This window comes from Nematostella vectensis, chromosome 11 (genome assembly GCF_932526225.1).
Source record: "Nematostella vectensis chromosome 11, jaNemVect1.1, whole genome shotgun sequence".
NCBI lineage: Eukaryota > Metazoa > Cnidaria > Anthozoa > Actiniaria > Edwardsiidae > Nematostella > Nematostella vectensis.
The window spans coordinates 9,730,941-9,749,424 of NC_064044.1; the positions used below are offsets into that span (position 1 = coordinate 9,730,941).

General features: G+C 41.5%; 1 protein-coding gene across 5 annotated transcripts in view; it reads right to left on the reverse strand.

Moving 5' to 3' along the window:
• LOC5501121 (cadherin-23) overlaps positions 1 to 18,484 on the reverse strand; it is a 50,516-nt gene that overhangs the window by 30,267 nt on the left and 1,765 nt on the right. For 4 of the 5 annotated variants that reach the window (XM_048734580.1, XM_048734579.1, XM_048734577.1 and 1 more), the window contains exons 2-21: positions 18,265 to 18,448; positions 15,309 to 15,374; positions 14,223 to 14,362; positions 13,889 to 13,957; positions 13,253 to 13,342; positions 12,235 to 12,339; positions 11,751 to 11,783; positions 11,243 to 11,344; positions 10,045 to 10,170; positions 9,208 to 9,286; positions 8,675 to 8,778; positions 7,847 to 8,029; positions 7,253 to 7,384; positions 6,426 to 6,590; positions 6,031 to 6,098; positions 5,332 to 5,611; positions 4,796 to 4,912; positions 4,149 to 4,277; positions 2,705 to 2,929; positions 1,667 to 1,903 (exon numbers count right to left, since the gene is read on the reverse strand). In XM_048734580.1, the coding sequence (XP_048590537.1) occupies positions 1,667 to 1,903; positions 2,705 to 2,929; positions 4,149 to 4,277; positions 4,796 to 4,912; positions 5,332 to 5,611; positions 6,031 to 6,098; positions 6,426 to 6,590; positions 7,253 to 7,384; positions 7,847 to 8,029; positions 8,675 to 8,778; positions 9,208 to 9,286; positions 10,045 to 10,170; positions 11,243 to 11,344; positions 11,751 to 11,783; positions 12,235 to 12,339; positions 13,253 to 13,342; positions 13,889 to 13,957; positions 14,223 to 14,362; positions 15,309 to 15,374; positions 18,265 to 18,334 (2,520 nt within the window). In that variant the 5' untranslated portion in view covers positions 18,335 to 18,448. The remainder of the gene's footprint in view (positions 1 to 1,666; positions 1,904 to 2,704; positions 2,930 to 4,148; positions 4,278 to 4,795; positions 4,913 to 5,331; positions 5,612 to 6,030; positions 6,099 to 6,425; positions 6,591 to 7,252; positions 7,385 to 7,846; positions 8,030 to 8,674; positions 8,779 to 9,207; positions 9,287 to 10,044; positions 10,171 to 11,242; positions 11,345 to 11,750; positions 11,784 to 12,234; positions 12,340 to 13,252; positions 13,343 to 13,888; positions 13,958 to 14,222; positions 14,363 to 15,308; positions 15,375 to 18,264; positions 18,449 to 18,484) is intronic. The other variant, XM_048734578.1, reaches the window with a different exon arrangement.

Sequence of the window (18,484 nt, forward strand, 5' to 3'; positions counted from 1 at the left end):
AAAAATAAGCCTTAAAAGATCAAAATGATTATTTCTTTAAAGGTACTAAAACAAGAGTTGATAGGCAAACACAGGCCTGCTTCTACTCGAGTTTTCTGGTCTAATTTCATCTGACCTTAAGGGCTTTAACAATTGACTAGCGGTGGATTAGAAACCATAAACCAGCGATCACATGAATCCATTCCAGACAAGAATCCTTGACCTGGCGTTTGCTTTCTCGATAATACCCCCTTTTCCAGACATAGGAAAACAACGTATGGGAAAAAGTTGTTGATTCAATGACAGCTTAAACAGCCAGGAAATCCATCATCCTCTAACTTTTGAAGCGGGAAACAATCAATAAATATTATCCTTAATCCTGTTAAAAAATATATATTTTTTTTTTATTGCGGTGCTGATCGTCGTCTTTTATGCAAGCGTAAGTAGGGTTTATTCATCGAGCTTGGCGAAAGAAAAGGTAATCAAAAGCTGTATGAATTATTCATCTTTTAGCACCATTCCTAGAAACCAACAATAAAATATGCAACATATTTGGGATCATACGATGCAGGCTTCGCCTTCAGCAGCCGATGACAGCTAGATAGCTATTTTTGGCCAACCGGGCTATTTTTGGCCTGAGGTTAGCCCGCATTTACCAGTTAGATCCCTTCCCGATAAGCTTTCGTCTCTCTTCCTTACGACACCAGAAGCATTTTGTGACAAAGAGACCAGGAAATATGGAGCGCAGTCGCTCACACACGCTTAATTCTGTGGCCTTTTTATCGAAGAGTGAGGTTATCTTCGAGTACTGTGTGGTAGTGATGGTTGCTGCTTGCTTTGCGCTTGTCTACACGAGTCTAGTTTTACTGAAGGGTGCAATTCGAAGCTCAGAAATTCATTTGGACAAAACTTTCAAGACCTTTTAAGATGAGGTGCTTTTCCTTAAGGACAGAGAGAAGTGTGTGGGATACGAACATACGAAGAAGTGAGTCAAATAGCGCTCAGCTGCCCCAGAATGGAACATTAGAAAAGGAATGATGTTATCTTATCCTCAGGCGCGAGATTCACACAGAAAATGGTGAGACATGAACAATTTCAGGGATACGAAAAGCTATTGCTTAGGGCTATGCAGGACTCGAGCGAAAATTATCTTGATCTTGCAAGAAAGAAAGACCACGGCTTGCAGCAGCGACAAATGAGTCATTCCGATAAAAAGTTTTTTTTTTCTTAATTCAAAGTATAGATCATTCATCTCCGGTGTCTGCAAAATGGATATCGCGCATTCCTTAGATAACTTTTTTTTCTACCAGAGAAAGTGTAGGTTGCACAATCCGATAACAAAAATGGTGTTAGCTTTGCTGTTTATTCATTGATTAAAAATGTAGAATACATCGTTTTTGATTGTAAAATAAGATATACAATAATATAGACAAGCAAGACTGAAAACGAATTTCTTATTTTAGAAAGTTTTAGAAAGTCATATCGTTAAGCAAGATCTATGCATTCCGCTAGAATTTGAGAATATTAGAACATTCAATGTCTCAGAACTGTTTTTTTTTTTTTTGCTTCATCATTTCCAAGCTTAGCCCATTAGATAAAAATATATCAATATTATTACCCCCCCTCCCTCCCCCTACCTCGAAAGTTATGTTCGGTCCCTGATATGGTACAGCAAAAGACTTCTTACCGTCACGGGATCGAGGCGAAAGAACCCATGTTCATCTCCCGACAGGCTATACGCGACTTTACCGTTCGCGTCTGCATCCGGGTCAGTAGCATTGATGTCAATCAAGCTCTTGTTAATGGTACCCGGTCCCTCGTCAACCGTGATCACATAAGTCGCGAGGGACTGAGCCGGGTTCGGGTCAAACGCCGGTGTGTTGTCATTCACGTCTAGAATGGTCACGTGGACCGTGGTTGAGTTCTATGAAATTCCAAATTGTGTTTATGAAAAATGTTTGACGTTTTAACTACACTCATTTTCAATCACACGTGCGCCCTATGCCTTTTGTTTACGCGTCACAATTGTGTTTTGGTCAATCATGACTTTCGAATTTTTTCAATTCTGCATTTGTCACAGCTTTAGATCGATCACAACCAAGCTACATTTAAAAAAAAGTTCAAACCCAGCAATTGAATAAAGTTCGAAATGGTTAATTGGTTCTTAACTTTACATTGTTGTTGATTAAGTGCAGATGTGCGCATGTATCTTTTGTCCGCTTTCTTGGCGCCTGGTGCTTTTCGGCGCTTTCTCATTGGTTAGCGGTCTGCCGCCGTAACTGCAAAATGGCTTCCGTCACAAAAAAACAGTCGCGACTCGGAAACGAAAAACACAAGGTGCACGTGTGTCTGAAAACAAGTGTAAGATACCGCGTGTGCATGTAGCATTATTTTTATGTGATTAGTTGTGGGGATGTTAGGAGATCAGGCATTCACCTTCCTTAGGAGTAACTGGATGTTGATGTTTCATTTAAATTTTCAATTTCCATTTTAATTGAAAAAGAGAAGTGAAGTTATCAAAATCAATTATGTAGCTACTGTAAGGCAGCGCAGTGAATCGTACCTAGAGTTACGCAAATTGTAAGAGAGTTAATGGTGAATTCCATTGAAAACTTCACGCTCGAACCGATATCGATTAAGCGTGGAATTCACGAGTCGGTAAATGGCTCTTATGAATCCTGAACTTAAATTGTGATGTCCAAGATCACCACATCTGAAGGCTTACCGTATTTGGAGGAGATCCATTGTCCGTGACATTAATAATCAGGTCGTACGAGTCCTTAAGCTCACGGTCAAGCCCGGTCGGGGAGATCTGGAGCCTACCGGTAGCGCTGTTGAGAGTAAATCGGCTGTCCCCGCCAGACATTGAGTATGTCAGCTGACCGTTACTTCCGGCATCTGGGTCAACGGCTGCTATGGAGGAGAGGAGGACGGTCCCGCCACCCGCACCCTGTAGGCAACAGGCAAAAGGTTAAGTTGGGGTTAGGTATCGGAGCGCGTACTGGTCGCCCGACCAAGCGCTACCCAGGAAACCATGGCAACCGGGCGACAGCTCCCCGCCACAGGGGATACCCGTCACACTAATTTCTCAGTGGAATATTCTTACCCTAAGCTTTGGGAGGGTGGGTGGGGACTGAAAAGCGTGGATCATAGGTAAGCTTCACTCGAAACGCTGCCAGTGCATTAAAGACGCGGGGTGGTCGTTCTCCTGACCAGGGGCCGGCATTCGGCCTCAGGGCGCGCGACCGTGACTCGGTTTAACTTCGTCTAAATTCCATTTAGACACATATAATGGCCGCTTACAGAACAGGAACTACTAAATGTGCTTAGAATATGTCTCTTTGTACAATATATCGATACATATCAATCAATGTCTGTCGTTTTTCTAAATGGTCTTAAAGAGCCTGGGGCGATCGCGCGGGAGACCTGTGATATTCTAAAACGTTAGGGACTAGGCTCCATATCCAAGATGGCTGCCAGCAAAATCGTAGTAAACACGAATTTCTGAAAGTGTACGTGGAATTCTGGACTTAAATAGCTGTAGAGCGATAAAAAAGCGAAAAACTGATTGAAGCGGACTCCCAAATATGGTATGTAAGGCTTATAAGAAAATGACCGAGCGAGCTAGAAAAACGACAGTTTATAAAACAAGATTGACTAATATGATATTTCTTGGCAGCTTGACTATATCATCAGAAAACTTTAAAATGTGTTCAATGAATCTATTGAAGGATTATGAAATATTTTAATATCAAATATTATATATAATATCTAATAGCCTGCCAAGCAATTTCCCCTACCACTCCCTCCCCCCAAGCCCCCTAGCGAATCTTGGTCACATGCCTGGTTTACAAGTTTTTGAGATGTATGTCCTTGGTCAAGTTAGATAGATGGATTCTTTTATTAGCCGCTTATACAGAGTTTTACATAAAGCTAACAAAACTCGAAAAAGGAAGAAAGATGTTATAGTATCTGTCACTATACATTCCTACTTTTAAAGCAGTCGTGAATAGATTTGGCCACCTCTTTTTTATTGTATTTGGTCATAAAGCTGGTGATAGGGTCGCATAGAGAGAGGGGAGGGGGTTAAAAGCATGTTCAAGGATCCTATCAAGGACAGACTTGTGAAGGTTTGCTGCTTGTATCTATCTGCTTGAATCATGCGTTACCTCGCTGATGTTGGTTGTGATGGTCAGGCCATCTGTGATTTGTGGTGTGTTATCGTTCTCGTCCAAGACGTTGACTGTAAGCTGGACGTCTTTGTGACGACTTGACACGCCGTGGTCATACGCGGAGACCTAGTGTACGAGAACAATGATGATAATAATGAAGGTTACAATAATACTCATAATGATGATATAAAAAATGTATATAATTTTGTTGCTGGTGGTGTTTATTAAGATTATAAAAATAAAAATTAATGCAATATTGGCGGTGTGATGGCAATAACATCAAAGATGACAATAAGTTGATGAGTGGATGAATAAGGCTGTTTATGATGATGAAGATGATGACAATTATGTTGCTCGCGAACTTTTTAAGCGGAGTTTGTAGCCATGGCAAACCACGGAACAAGATGAAATAACCGATTAGAGGGGGTCCGAGGATTAAGCTATAGAAATGAATGTCTGGCAAAGAGGTTAACGGTGCTTACGCTGTGCAGTTCCAGCGCGACACAAAATAATCTATTAGGGGAGCTTGCAGTCGACATAGATGCATCTCAGATCTCTATTTTGGATGATGATGACAATGATGTTGATGAGCAGAATAAATATGGCTGTTGATTATGATGATGATGGATGATGAAATCACTTACTGCAAGTGTGTATGTAGCAATAGTCTCTCTGTCCAGTTCCCTGGCTGTTGTTACCAGGCCACTTCCGTTAATCGAGAAATGTCCGCCATCATCTCCCGCGCTGATGTTGAAGGACAGCTACAAATAGAGCATTACAATATTAATGGTGTTAACACCTTCCTTGCTTTAAGCCGTGCAGATTAGATGCTGTTGTAAATGCTTTTAATTTTGTCAGTGTATGACCATTCAACATAAACAAAATGCATTTAGCAGACTACTTTGTTTTTGCGGTGGATAGGGTCAAGTTGTGTGTCAACCATGCGCATTTTAAGAAATGCAAAGAAAATCATGCCTGTTGTCCTCGTCACCATCCGAGCTCTTGGAATGTACAAGTTGCCTTTTGTATAGCGCTTATTTTAAGCGTTTCACATTCGCATAACTATTATTCATCAGTATTCAGAAAGGGATTGCTCCACGCAATTTCCAATCATAAAAGTTGATTAAACACTGGAGTCACAGCCCCAATGAAGATAGTCCGGTGTTTACTTAGAACTTACCCGCCCATTCTCCCCGCTGTCTTTATCGGTCGCGGTGACCTGGAACACACTCGTACCAGCAGGCAGGTTCTCGGCAATGTCACTAGTGTACGGCATCCCGGTGAATTCTGGGTCGTTGTCGTTCACATCTTGAAGGGTAACTGTCACGGTTGCTATGGCAATTTCCTGATAGAAGCCTCCCCCGTCTTTGGCCACAAGTGAGAATAGATACTGAGGGAGGGTGTCGTAGTCGAGTATTTGCGCCGCACTGATTGTGCCATTATCGGCGTTGACTGAAAAGCTGGGAAATTGAGAAAAAATTTGCATTAGTCATAAGATGAGTTAGTGAATAAGCTTTGACCAGTCTAATGTCTGTGCTCATGTTTGGTATTCCTGTGGTAGACCATAAGGCGAAAGGGGAGGAGAGGGTTTGCGTGACGTCACATCACCACAGGAAACCCGAGAAGACCGCTATGAACTAGGCTGTTCCTGGAACTGGGTTACGGGTGTGTGTCTCTAAAGGAAATATTTTCCAAAAATTGAAAGAATGATGATTGTAAGTCAAAGAAGGGCGGTAAGAGAAGCAATTTATAAATTTATTTTATAATAAAATACTGCTCTCTGATAAAGGGTGTTCCCGCGCCCTTTTTGCCTATTTATAGATGTGCGACAAAATTGGGGGGGGGGGGAGGGTGGGGGAAAGAGGAGTATTTAACTTACTATGCTGCCTGACCCCCTCTCAGTTCGTACGTCAACGCACCGAACGTCCCAAGGTCGGCATCCGTGGCCTGCGAGTAAGAAAGACGAAGGGCTGGGTTACCACAGGGTGACCGGAGCAGTGTTGTCTAACAATCATTGAACGGTTCTCACTTCGCATAATGCATCTTATTAGATGCTTCACCAGAAACATTAACAAGAATTTTCAAATTTCCAATTATTTCTGGGGCCGTTTCTTGAAAAATGCGGGTATCTTGACATTTGATTGGATAAAAAGGGCATTAATCCCAGGGTAAGCTTTAACCTGAAGGATCCCGGCCCTGATGTAATATTAAGATACGTGATTATTGTTTTGTTTTCAGCAAAGTCTTGCTGGATGGAGAATATATTTTACTTACCGTGATATCAGCTATGTGCGTCCCTGGTGTGATCTCCTCGTCCATCGTGTAGTTATAAGAAGATTTAGCGAACATGGGTTTGTTATCATTTACATTAATTAGCGTTAGCGTTACGGATGCGTTCGCCGAGAACTTCTCGCTTGTGTCCGTCTCAGTCGCCACAACCTATTGACCAGAAAAAAGACCATTAAAAATGACTACTTCTGATGCAATGACAATACTAAATATACATATTATAGTGTATTATATACATTGTACCGACCGACGATGAGAACAAAAAGAGCAACAGCCATCAAATTAAAAGAAACGTCATCAGAAGCAGCAGAACCAACTAAAACTGTAACTGTAGCTAGTAAGGGTATGTGACAATATGTGATACGAGCGTTTATCGAATGGACTACTCTACAGTAAAACTTAAAAACTTGTAGCGGCACACAGGTTTTAGTCCCCCTCACCTTCTTCTCCTCTCCTCTTCCCGTCCAATCCCACCCACTACCACCACCACTACCACAACCTCTTTCCCAGTAGAGTAGAAATTTTACTTAAGAAAACAAAGCAGATATATCTGCTTTGTAGGCGTCGGTCCACCGGCAAATATAAGGAATGGCCGAGGCTTGTCCTATAACTTCCCAAAAGCCTCAACCGTGATAACAACAGCCGCTGTAACAAAACGAAAACTGTTGTATCCGGAGTACTATTAAAGTAGTCTAAGGAATCTTTAAGGGGATCACGGGCACGGTTTACTGATTGAAATTCATTTGCACAGGGCTAATACTTCCAGGGAGTCTTTAAAGTAAAATCATACGCAAATTGAAATATCAACTTACGTCAAAAGTAAAGTTTATTTGCTTCTCGTAGTCAAGCGTTTTGTTGATGTATAGGGTCCCGCTAGTCGGATCGATGGCGAACTTATCGCTGTCTGCGCCAACCAAATGGTACAACACCCGGCGAAAAACGGGCTGCAAGGAAAATGACAGGTGTCAATCATTTGTACACGGTTTCGATCTGCTGGATATTCTTTCATTGCTAACATTCCATACACGTGTCCCAAGTCATATAATTTTTACTTTGGAGTGCTTTGTCGACTATTCATGTTTGGCACTCTTTAAAGGCGTTTTAGCACAGAAATTGGCAATTCACCGCAAACTAGAAAGGAGGTCAATAAAGATGAGGAACTATAGCACCACCATCAATCTCTATATCAAATAACTAGAGCTCTATTTTGTCTTAATACGTCGAAATCTTCACTAACCCGAGTTCTTATACCTCGACCTTTACGCCAACTCGAACAGACTTTAAGTTCCCTAGACTAATTTTTATTCATTTTTACCCCTAATACAGCTAACTTTTTTTCGTTTTAGGTGAGGGCTCGAGTTAATGAGGTTAAACTGAATCAGACATTATGTGAAAGCAAGGCTCACGTTTTTATCGCCGTCGGTGACTTGGAGTTGATCGGACACGACACGTCCGGGCAGAGCCACGTCCTCACGGACATCGAAGATATACACGGACTGCAAGAATGCAGGTCTGTTATCGTTCACGTCCACTACTGTGACCACGACGGTCACTGTCGTGTTAGAGTTTGGGTCAGGGACCTCTGACGCCTGATAATCGGAAATGAATGGTTAATAATCTAACATTAAGGATTATATACAGCCTGTGCAACGCACGTCCAGCGGTTACCCTTTGCGCGCATGCCCTGGGATGATAAGTGAGTGTCAGCCATCTTGTGTTGTTTACGACTCGTCCTTAATATTAGAAGTAGATATTATTACAAAGTACTTTACCTGAGTTGTCGATATTATTTATTTATAGAGTAAACATTTCAACCGGTTACAGCTATAAATGTGCTCGAGTCAGTAATCATTTAAATGAATCGATTTTTTTTTGCGCAAAATCTTTGCACCACTATTAAAGGGTAATAAGCCGTGGCCAAGGCACAAGAAAAACTGGATCCCAGGTGTTTCCGAACTCTTTCTCTGAACTTTGGTAAAAAAAGGTCTCAGCTAAACCCCAATAGCGTAACACCTACAATTAGCTTTTATTTTTCGGTTCAGGGTCCCACAAGAGACCATCATGGAAATGATGGTTGTAACTCCTGACTTCTTAACCTGTCATGCATAGGGTGCTTTTGTGTGGTTATTATTTTGCCGTTGAAAGCCTTAGCACTCGGCGAATTTGCCACCCAAAAAGACACGCGATTTCTTGGTGCAAGTCGCCAATTACGACTGATCCTCTTGGATATCTACCTTTACTGTGATCCTGAACACGTCTGTTTTCTCGGCGTCGATGGATCCGTTCACAGTGATGACACCTGTGTTGCTATCAATCGTAAATACACCGTCCGAGTTACCTAAAACACAGGACACTGGAAGTAAGATACCTGTTCAGCATAACGATCTCCTTGCCATCTAAGAATCTTAGGGTTTTTTTCGCCTGCCTACCTGACCGTCCATCTCACCGCTAGTTTTGCTCCCTTGTGGAGAAACTCTCCAGAAAAGGAGAGGGGGTGAACATCCTATTTATTGGAGTATAAAATATCGAACAACTGCTATCCCTTAAGGGTTGTTGAAGGATTTTGCCGATTCTGCTATCTCTTAGGGTAAAAAAATCGACCAACTACTGCTATTTCTTAGGTTGTTAAAAGTTTTTCCGATTTCTTAGAGTTAAAAATTCCTTCGACCACAACCAATTTGCAATCTCTTAAGTGTTATTCCGACGATCACCCCCGTCTGTTTTTATCGGAGCCCCCACCTTCAACACCTTTCCCATCTTTTCGTACCTGATATTATTTCATACAGTATCGGGTTATTGATGCCAACATCACCATCTCTCGCCTCCACAGTCACCACTGTGCTGCCCTGAAAGGAGAATCGTGGTTTCTAAGAAAGCAGCTATTGATACGCAATTTTATTCAGGCCACTCACTCACTCACTCACTCACTCACTCACTCACTCACTCACTCACTCACTCACTCACTCACTCACTCACTCACTCACTCACTCACTCACTCACTCACTCACTCGCTCGCTCGCTCGCTCGCTTGCTTGCTCACTCACTTTCTCGCTCGCTCACTCACTTACTCACTCACTCACTCACTAACTAACTCACTCATCCATCTATCCATCCATCCATCCATCATTCATTCATTCATTCATTCATTCATTCATTCATTCATTCATTCATTCATTCATTCATTCATTCATTCATTCATTCATTCATTCATTCATTCATTCATTCAACATTCTTTCATTCGTTCATTCGTTCATTCGTTCATTATTTTAGAGTTGGTGTGTTTATTATCTACGGTGTCATACAGTATACTCAGTGCGTTTTAACTACTCTTCGGGAAGGATTTCTAATTAAATTCTTATGTATAGTGTGGCATATACTAATAATTATGAAAAATCTAATAGGATTTTTTTCTCATGTTTAATAGCACAGAACGTTTCCTGTCGAATTCTATATAAGCGGTATCGTACACGTATGCTAATACAGCTCAATATTTAATATTATATATATAAGGAAATGACCATTAGTAGCGTGGCTGTGCCCCCAGAATTTTCTTGATGTTTCTGTATCGTGCCCCCCTCCCCCTAATATTTCGAGGCCTGCTTACTATTGGCGTGTTTTCTTCAATCTCCTTGAGGTAGGAAGACTGAAGAAACCTCGGTGGCATATCGCTTATATCCGTCACTTCTATGATCACTGTCGTTCTTGACTCCAGCTTGGGAACGCCCAGGTCCTAGAACGACAGGCAACGACATAACGACAGGCAACGACATTACGAGAGGCAAGGACATTACGAAAGGCGACGACATTACGACAGGCGACGACATTACGACAGCCAAACGACATTACGACAGGCAACGACATTAAGACAGGCGACGACATTACGACAGCCAAACGACATTACGACAGGCAAGGACATTACGAAAGGCGGCGACATTACGACAGGCGACGACATTACGACAGCCAAAGGACATTACGACAGGTAAGGACATTACGACAGGCGACGACATTACGAGAGGCAACAACATTACGACAGCCAAACGACATTACGCCAGGTAAGGACATTACGACAGGCGACGACATTACGAGAGGCAACAAAATTACGACATGCGGCGACATTACGAAAAGCAATGATATTACGACAGGCGAAGACATTACGACAGGCGACGACATTACGACAGCCAAGCGACATTACGACAGGCAAGGACATTACGGCAGGCGACGACATTACGACAGCCAAACGACATTACGACAAGCAAGGACATTACGAGAGGCAACGACTTGCGACGACATTACGAAAAGCGATGACATTACGACAGGCGAAGACATTACGACAGGCAACGTCATTACGACAGGCGACGACATAACGACAGACAAACGACATTACGACAGGCGACGACATTATTGTATGCTCGCTCAACAACGAGCACTCGTCCTGCATAGACAGGCAACTACACTACGAAAGGCAACGAAATTAAACTCAAAAACTCGACGATGAGTACACTGGTCCTACTACAACGACATACGACACTCCTTCGACTGGAATCGACTCATACAATAACAAAAATCGTGCTTGACTCGACGACGTGTACTGCCCTTACACATGTCGTTAGTCAAGTATTAGCTCTGATAAGAAACATCGAAGCGTCCAAAAAGTACTTTGAACACGATAGTTTGACGGAATATTTCCATCTCGTTCAAACTTTAGAGAGTGTTGGCAAAGCCAAAATGGTTTATGTGTTGGGGGGGGGGGGGTGACTAAACACACAGACATGGGCGTTAAACGCAGTGTTTTAAATCCTTACCTCGGCAATCACCACAAGCATATAGCTGCGAGCCACCTCGAAATCCAGTGGGCCGCCTAGCGTCAACTCACCATTCACAGAATTGAGCGAGAAAAACGGCGTCTGCAAAACAGAAGTTATCAATACATGGTACGCCTATATTAACTACGATGAAGTAACTGCTTTGTGCGCGGTGCTAATGACACGATTACTAGCGCGCGCAAGCAAATGGAAAAAAGATTGGCAAATTTATTATAAGTTACATATATCAATTAGAAACTACGAAAAAGTAGGGATGAAGTGTTTTACTGTACTTGCAAAGACGTTCGCTTTCGTTGTAGGCTGGTCAAACGAGAGAAAGAGAGAGGGAGAACGAGAGAAAGGGAAAAGGAAAGGGGAAAAGAAAGAGAAAGGGAGAGGAAAAGAGAAAGGGAATGGGAAGAGGAAGGGAAAGGAAAAGAGAAAGTGAAAGAAAAAGGGGAAGGGAGAGGGAAAGGGCAGGAAAAGAGAAAGAGAGGAGAAAGCTGACCTGCCAAGACGAGATGAGAATGACGTTTTGTGTCTAGTCGAGAAAAAGGGGAAAAAAGAAAGATGCAAAAGTAGAGTGTGTTAGAGCCATTCAAAGTACAGCCGACATAATCCTGATACTGTCACGCTAATGAAACAACCGTGCCATTTTAAGGGCTGCAAACAGCGTTTCCCTGATATGGTCACGCTAGTAAACCAGCGTGTCATTGTCAGCGCTGCCATCATACTCGCGATACTTTCACGCTAGTAAAATCACCGTGACATTTGCCACGTTACCGCAATCGTCGTACATGGTCACAGTCATCAGCGTGACAATATCAAACAATTTATCAACATCATCGTGACCTTTGTCACGCCTCCACAATCATTCTGACCAATCCTAAGGCTGCTTTACACTTGCGATCTTTTATGCAATTTTTGTCACACGCGAGCAAAACCGGCCCTTAGGGTATAACATAAAGGACATTAAAGGTCGTGTGTCCTACCTGTGTCGCTGTGGCGTTACTGAATTTGTATTGGACCTGCGAATTAGTGCCGGAGTCTGCATCAATCGCGCTGATTTTTAGGATCGTCGTGCCAACTCTTGCATTCTGGGAATAGTAGAAATATCGATAAAACCTTTACTACTGATGTTCGCCTTCTGTGGAGAACGTCAGTAAAACTAAGAGAATAATAGTTCCGTGTTATTCGCGCGGTGCCAGGTCACCACCACAGGCCATCGGTTGTTTACGCATAAAGTAAATTGTTCTGTTTACCACGGGGGGGGGGGGGGGGGGGGGGGGGGGGGGGCTCCCACTGTGGCGCGACAAACCGGTGATGGTGGTGATGACATGGATCCGCGCGCGCAATACGGAACTATTTTTCTTTTAGTTTTATTGACGTTTGCCAAAACAGGGAAACAGGGCAAGAAGTCTAAGCTGTGAGAGGTGTAAGGGTGTTGCCTGTATCACTGAGCGGGAGTTTTTCCCTATTACCAGTCCGTACATCCGAATTGCGTGACAACGTTGTCGTCTCGAATACATCCGAATTGCGTGACAGCGCTGTTGTCTCAAATACATCCGAATTGCGAGACAACACTGTTGTCTCGAATACATCCGAATTGTGTGACAACTATGTTGTCTCGAATATCCAAAACTTTTAAAATGCTTGAATTTTCCCCTTTTTTAACTTTTTGATACCTTAGACCTGATATTTTTTTATAGAATGATGGATTGAATAACATCGTGATTCAAGCGGATTTAATTCTCTACTGATATGAACATCTCATTTGCATCGGGATTCATAGCTTACGAGGTCGGTGCGACCTACTCTAACGAAGACCAACCCTGCCTCAATTTTACACTCCCATACAGTTCCGAAAAAAACTAAACATACATTTCAGTTAAGTGAGTAACTTTGATTACATCCCATGAGTTAGTACCAAAACTCTATCGTGGGGGGTTATTCGCTAAGTCGCTTTGAAATATTTTTTTTTCCATTTTACTATAGAACATCATCTCCTACCTCGGCTATCTTGGCCATGTAAGGTTGCTCCGTAAAGACTGGAGCATTGTCGTTGTAGTCGTCTACGATTAAAAAGAAAAACTTGGAACCCTAGAAAGGAGAGAAAAGCGAGGAGTTGTTTAGGGAATACCCTCAATTCCTAGAAAGAGGAAAAGCGTGGAGTCGTTACGAATACCCTGGATTCCTAGAAAGGGGAAGAACGGAAGTTGTTACGAATACCCTGTATTTCTAGACAAAGGGAAAAAACGAGAGTATTTAAAGGAAATACCCTGGATTCCTAGAAAGGGGAAAAGCAAGAGTTCTTATAGGAAATACCCTGGATTCCTAGAAAAGTGAAAAGCCAGAATTGTTACGAATACCCTGTATTTCTAGAAAAAGGAGAAAAACGAGAGTTGTTATAAGAAATACCCTGGATTTCTAGACAAAGGGGAAAAGCCAGAGTTGTAACAAAAACCCTGGATTTCTAGACAAAGGAGAAAAGCGAGAGTAAATACTATGGATTACTAGAAAAAGGGGGGAAGCCATAGATGTTAAAGGAAATTCCCTGGATTGCATGGGGAAAAGCAAGAGATGTTGAGGTCGTGTCTGCAGCTAGGGCAATTAACTAAAAAATAACTAGCAAATAATCATGCTTACCCTTCTGGCTAATCCGCCTCCATTGTAGTTATCTTCAACATATACCGTGAACTCGTAATTGTCTTGAATCTGTTAAATATAGACACATTATCGGGATGTGCAGCAGGCCTTGTAAGAATACCCGCATCACTATCCCAAACCCTCCTGATAGTCTAACTCGAATTAGCACTGTCCCCATAATTACCCTCGCGTCCTCACCCCTGCCACCAACCTCTACCCATACCACAACTACTATCCCCCTTTTGCCCCCCCCCCCCCCCCCCCCCCCTTACCCCATCATCACTCTAGTTGCCTTGGGGTTAATACCCGCTTAGCCAAGCCAACTAAACCTTACCTCTCTATTAACTTTTCCCTTGAGTTTAATTATCCCGGAATCTGGCCCGATTTCCAAGATCTTATTAATTGTGTCACTCAGGCTGAATGTCAATTTGTCGTTTTCTACATCTTCCGCTTGGATTGTAGCAATATCAGTACCTGAAATACATGCATCATGTGATTGTATCGCATGCAAAATCACTCTCAAAGTTCCGCTCGTTGCTTACGCACTAAAAACCGTTCGAGTTTACAGCTGGTTCGATTGCTTTATAATATGTGTGTGTGGTCAAAAACGTTGGCGGGAATAAAGTATCTCCGAAATCAACGATTCACAATCCCAAAGATTCTTAGTTTCGCGTCCAGATTCACTTAGCGTCTATTTGCGGGGTAAGAAGGGACTTGCGCTAAGAGATCACGTGACTGTTTGGGATGCTAGCGCGCGCTCAGCCTTTCAGCGACAAAATAACAGCAACAAAAGGGAACTTATTCAGCGCTTACGAAAAAAAAACGATCTCCTTTTTTAGGAAGGGTTTAGTTTCATTTAAAGATGTTATTTTCTTCTTCGTTCTCTGGTATGACGGGTGCAGTTTTTCTGTTTTTATTTGTTTGATCATTTTGTTTTGAATTTGTCACCCAAAAAGGTCACGTGATCTCTTGGCGCAAGTCCCTATTTGAGAGACTAAAATAAGTCATGTAATAAAACAACGTCATTTCCGCTCTAGCGGTAACACATCATGTCTCGATTTTGCTAGCAGCCATTTTAGATATGGAGCCTAGTCCCTAACGTTTTAGAATATCACAGGTCTCCCGCGCGCTCGCCCAAGGCTCTTTTAAGCCAGAAAGCCAAACATGGCCGAGAGTTCGCAGAATATTGATCGACTGGCGTATGATTTATACCAGTGGCTGCGAAGTAACCTATTGGGGTAGTAAATTTTCCATATAACAACAAAAATAGCGATATTTAGCATTTATACGAAAAGGAAGTATTTTCTTCAATGAATTTTAGGAAGCACCATTTGGCTCAACTAACACGCATTCCGTGGGTAGTAAGCGTGTCTCTGATAGAGTTAAAACGCGAGTACTGATTGGCTAATAGATTACTTACCAATTGTGGCATTTTCGTTCACCCTCAGCGCAAGGTTAGTTGTCGTTATATACGGTATATTATTGCCTGGTTGAAAAAGAAAACAAATTTTAAGTTCGAATACAAAAACAACATCATTTTGCGACTTGCTTTACATCTTAGATTACTGTTTGCTTTACAGAGCCGTAGCAGGGGCACTGTTGTGGGGGGGGGGGGGGGGGGCACAATACAGAAATATAAAAAAAAATTGGGGGGGGCACAGCCACGCCCCTACTGGGTTTCCTTATGATTTTTAAAATATTGTGGAGAGGTAAATGCCCTCAGTGAACACCCCCTGCTACGGGCCTGCTTTAGGAACAAACCATTAGATTTGATATTTTAAAAAACGGGCAAGGAAAGAAGAAAAAATCGCCACATACTTCGGGAGAAAATCCAGCTGCAAAATTCTCAAAAACAAAATCGAGCCCCAGTCAAATGTCAATATCATACATCTATTTTTTTTCTGTACCAAGAAGAAGGGGGAAGCACTTGAATCTTGCTTGAGAAAATCTCCCGCGCTTTTTCCTTTGTAGTTTTCAAGTTACCTAATCCCAGTTTGTTCCAAGATAAACTTATTTTAGTAGATAATGTTGAAAGTGCCTTCCAGTCGCTTGATTGGGGACACAAAAATGCCCCCCCCGTCTTCTCCCACCATTAAAGACCTTAAAATTTTCGACGGCAGAGAGTCTACGACGGCAGGTAGACTACGTAGGCGCACAAATAAGATTTCAGCGCGCGCTAACCCCTTTTTCTTTTAGCTGGCGGAGAAATACAACTTGTACGCTGGAAATACAACTCCTAGACTATTTAACGAGGGTAACATGGTACGCTATAAGCAAATAATCCACTTCTTGTCCGCAATTAATTTAGGGTTTTATTGTGGGCTAAAAAAGATTTTCAGCTGACACAAGCTGTCCTTGGCTGTTTTAGAAAATCACGGAAAATTAAAATTGCGAGCCAGTTTCTTTTTTGGCCCGACTTAAGTCGATGTGTGTTCTTCACTCGATACGAAGGCCTTCTCAAGGCATTTTGAGATAAAGTTTATACACTGCGCATCTTTACTAGTCGAGAGAAGGATTAACTTTTATACCAATACCTCTACTCGACCCAAAATACTTAAACTTACTTAGTTCGAAACTATAACAGGGTGTAGTTTTATATTGCTGTGTATATGTATTGGTCTCGCGCCCTCCCGCCGGAAAGCACATATCAATCAATTCTAGGTTTGAAAACTTTCAGGCTTGTTTAGTCAATTCCTTTTAAGACATTCAATCATTTGTTCACCTTTTTATTGCCCTAGAAATCCAGGAATTCGTGTTCAATTCGATTTTACAGACCGCCCTTTTGAAAAATAGACACTAAAAGGACCTAACGATTCAGAGTTTTAGGACATAACAGGTTCCCGCGCGCTCGCCCAAGGCTAAAGGGTGAAAAAATACATTTTTTTTATATTATGATGACGAGAGACTTGACTCTAGATATTTTTTAAATTATTAAAATTAGACATATTTTTACTTGATGTTCTAGATGGATTTAGCCTTAGGTGTTTCACATTTTGAGCGAGCGATTTTCGCAATTTCAACCACGAATTTCTTTTTCATAGTGTTATTTCAAACTACAGTCAGCTAAACGTAACCCATCTATAAGAAATGGAGATATCATTCTTTGTTGGAGCTAGGTTATTGCAAACTCCTTTGTTTTAGCTGTTTCGTCACTTTCCATTCAAGTGTTTTGTCCTTTTATTGAAAAGGACGTAAATTGTGCAATTTCGCCGCAGGGCACCCGCCTATAAGGATCAACCTCCGCATTCGACACAAAACATCACCTGTCCTAAACAGAAAAAATAGATGCATTTCTTAAGATTGAAGTATATATACACGTTCCTGATCCTCGGTGACTCATATATTTTCAGAGCCGGAAGTAAGTTGTGTGAAGTAGAGCAAAAAAATTGTTATTGTTCGTTTCCTCGCTTCGCGTGTTAGTCGCATGTCTGTTCCGTATGATGATTCGAATTCCGTCTCACGTCAATTAGAGCTTTTCGTTTATCCAGATATTCAAGTTGTCTTACGTATTATAGCTGACTGGATGCTAGCTTTCAAGTATAAAGAATTCCAGAATTCCAATTATAACGAATATTATTTTATTTTTGATAAACCGTTTTCTTTTTTTCAAACAAAATCCCACCTAGCATGTGGTGGGCTATTTTAATCCCCTAGTGTGAACTTCATAGAACTTTCTCAACTTTAATTTTCTGTTTCGACAGTAGTTCATGGAAAGTATATGAATTGCGCAGTGAAATACTTCCAAATATTTTGTTGCGAATTTGCATAGTACCCCTAAAAAGCTTAATAAATTCTAAATCAATTAACTTACGCACTAACATTTTACAAAAAAAATGTGTATATAACAAGCTTGTTTCGATTTTCAGTCATTTCAAACTTAACTAAGTTTTCTTTTTAGGGTTAAGTTGGCTTAACTGCTCCTATGCTATAAAAGCGCGCGAATGTTTTGGCATAGCGATTGTCTTTCGGAATATGTGTTTCTTACCCAGTGAATGATATTCTACTTCTGCGCTAAAAGCTCTACAAATAGCCAAAGCAAAACTACAAATGTCGAGAGTTTGAGAGCCCCGAAAACGAAACATCGATAAATTCAATCACTTGATATCAACGCACCATCAAATTCAAATAGTTTGTCAAATAAATACTGACAGCAAATGTTACGGATAAAACACAAACAAAACACTTAGCTGGTCACACTCTAGAATGAACCAAAATCTGACAGCAAACAAAAGATAGGTTACATCAATTCGCCTATTTTCTATTTCTATTAGACTATCACATCCCCGAATAAATAGCACGATAAAAAATGGAGTGCATTCGGAAACCCGAATCTTTAATTAAGTTACTAAGATTAGTCTTAGCTATAAGTGACTTACTTCCTTTGACGACGTTTGGAATGGCCCAAAGACAAACCAAGATGATATATAAACCCGATTTTCTCTCCATTTCGCTTTTTTAACACACACACATCTAACTAGTATCCATGTTTTCTTATTATTCTCGATGATATCCCGGTAATTTTTTTACAAAATTCGTCCCGAGTTTCGCTTGCTTGGGTACCTGTGAACATTAAAAAGGCTTTTGAGTACAAATTAT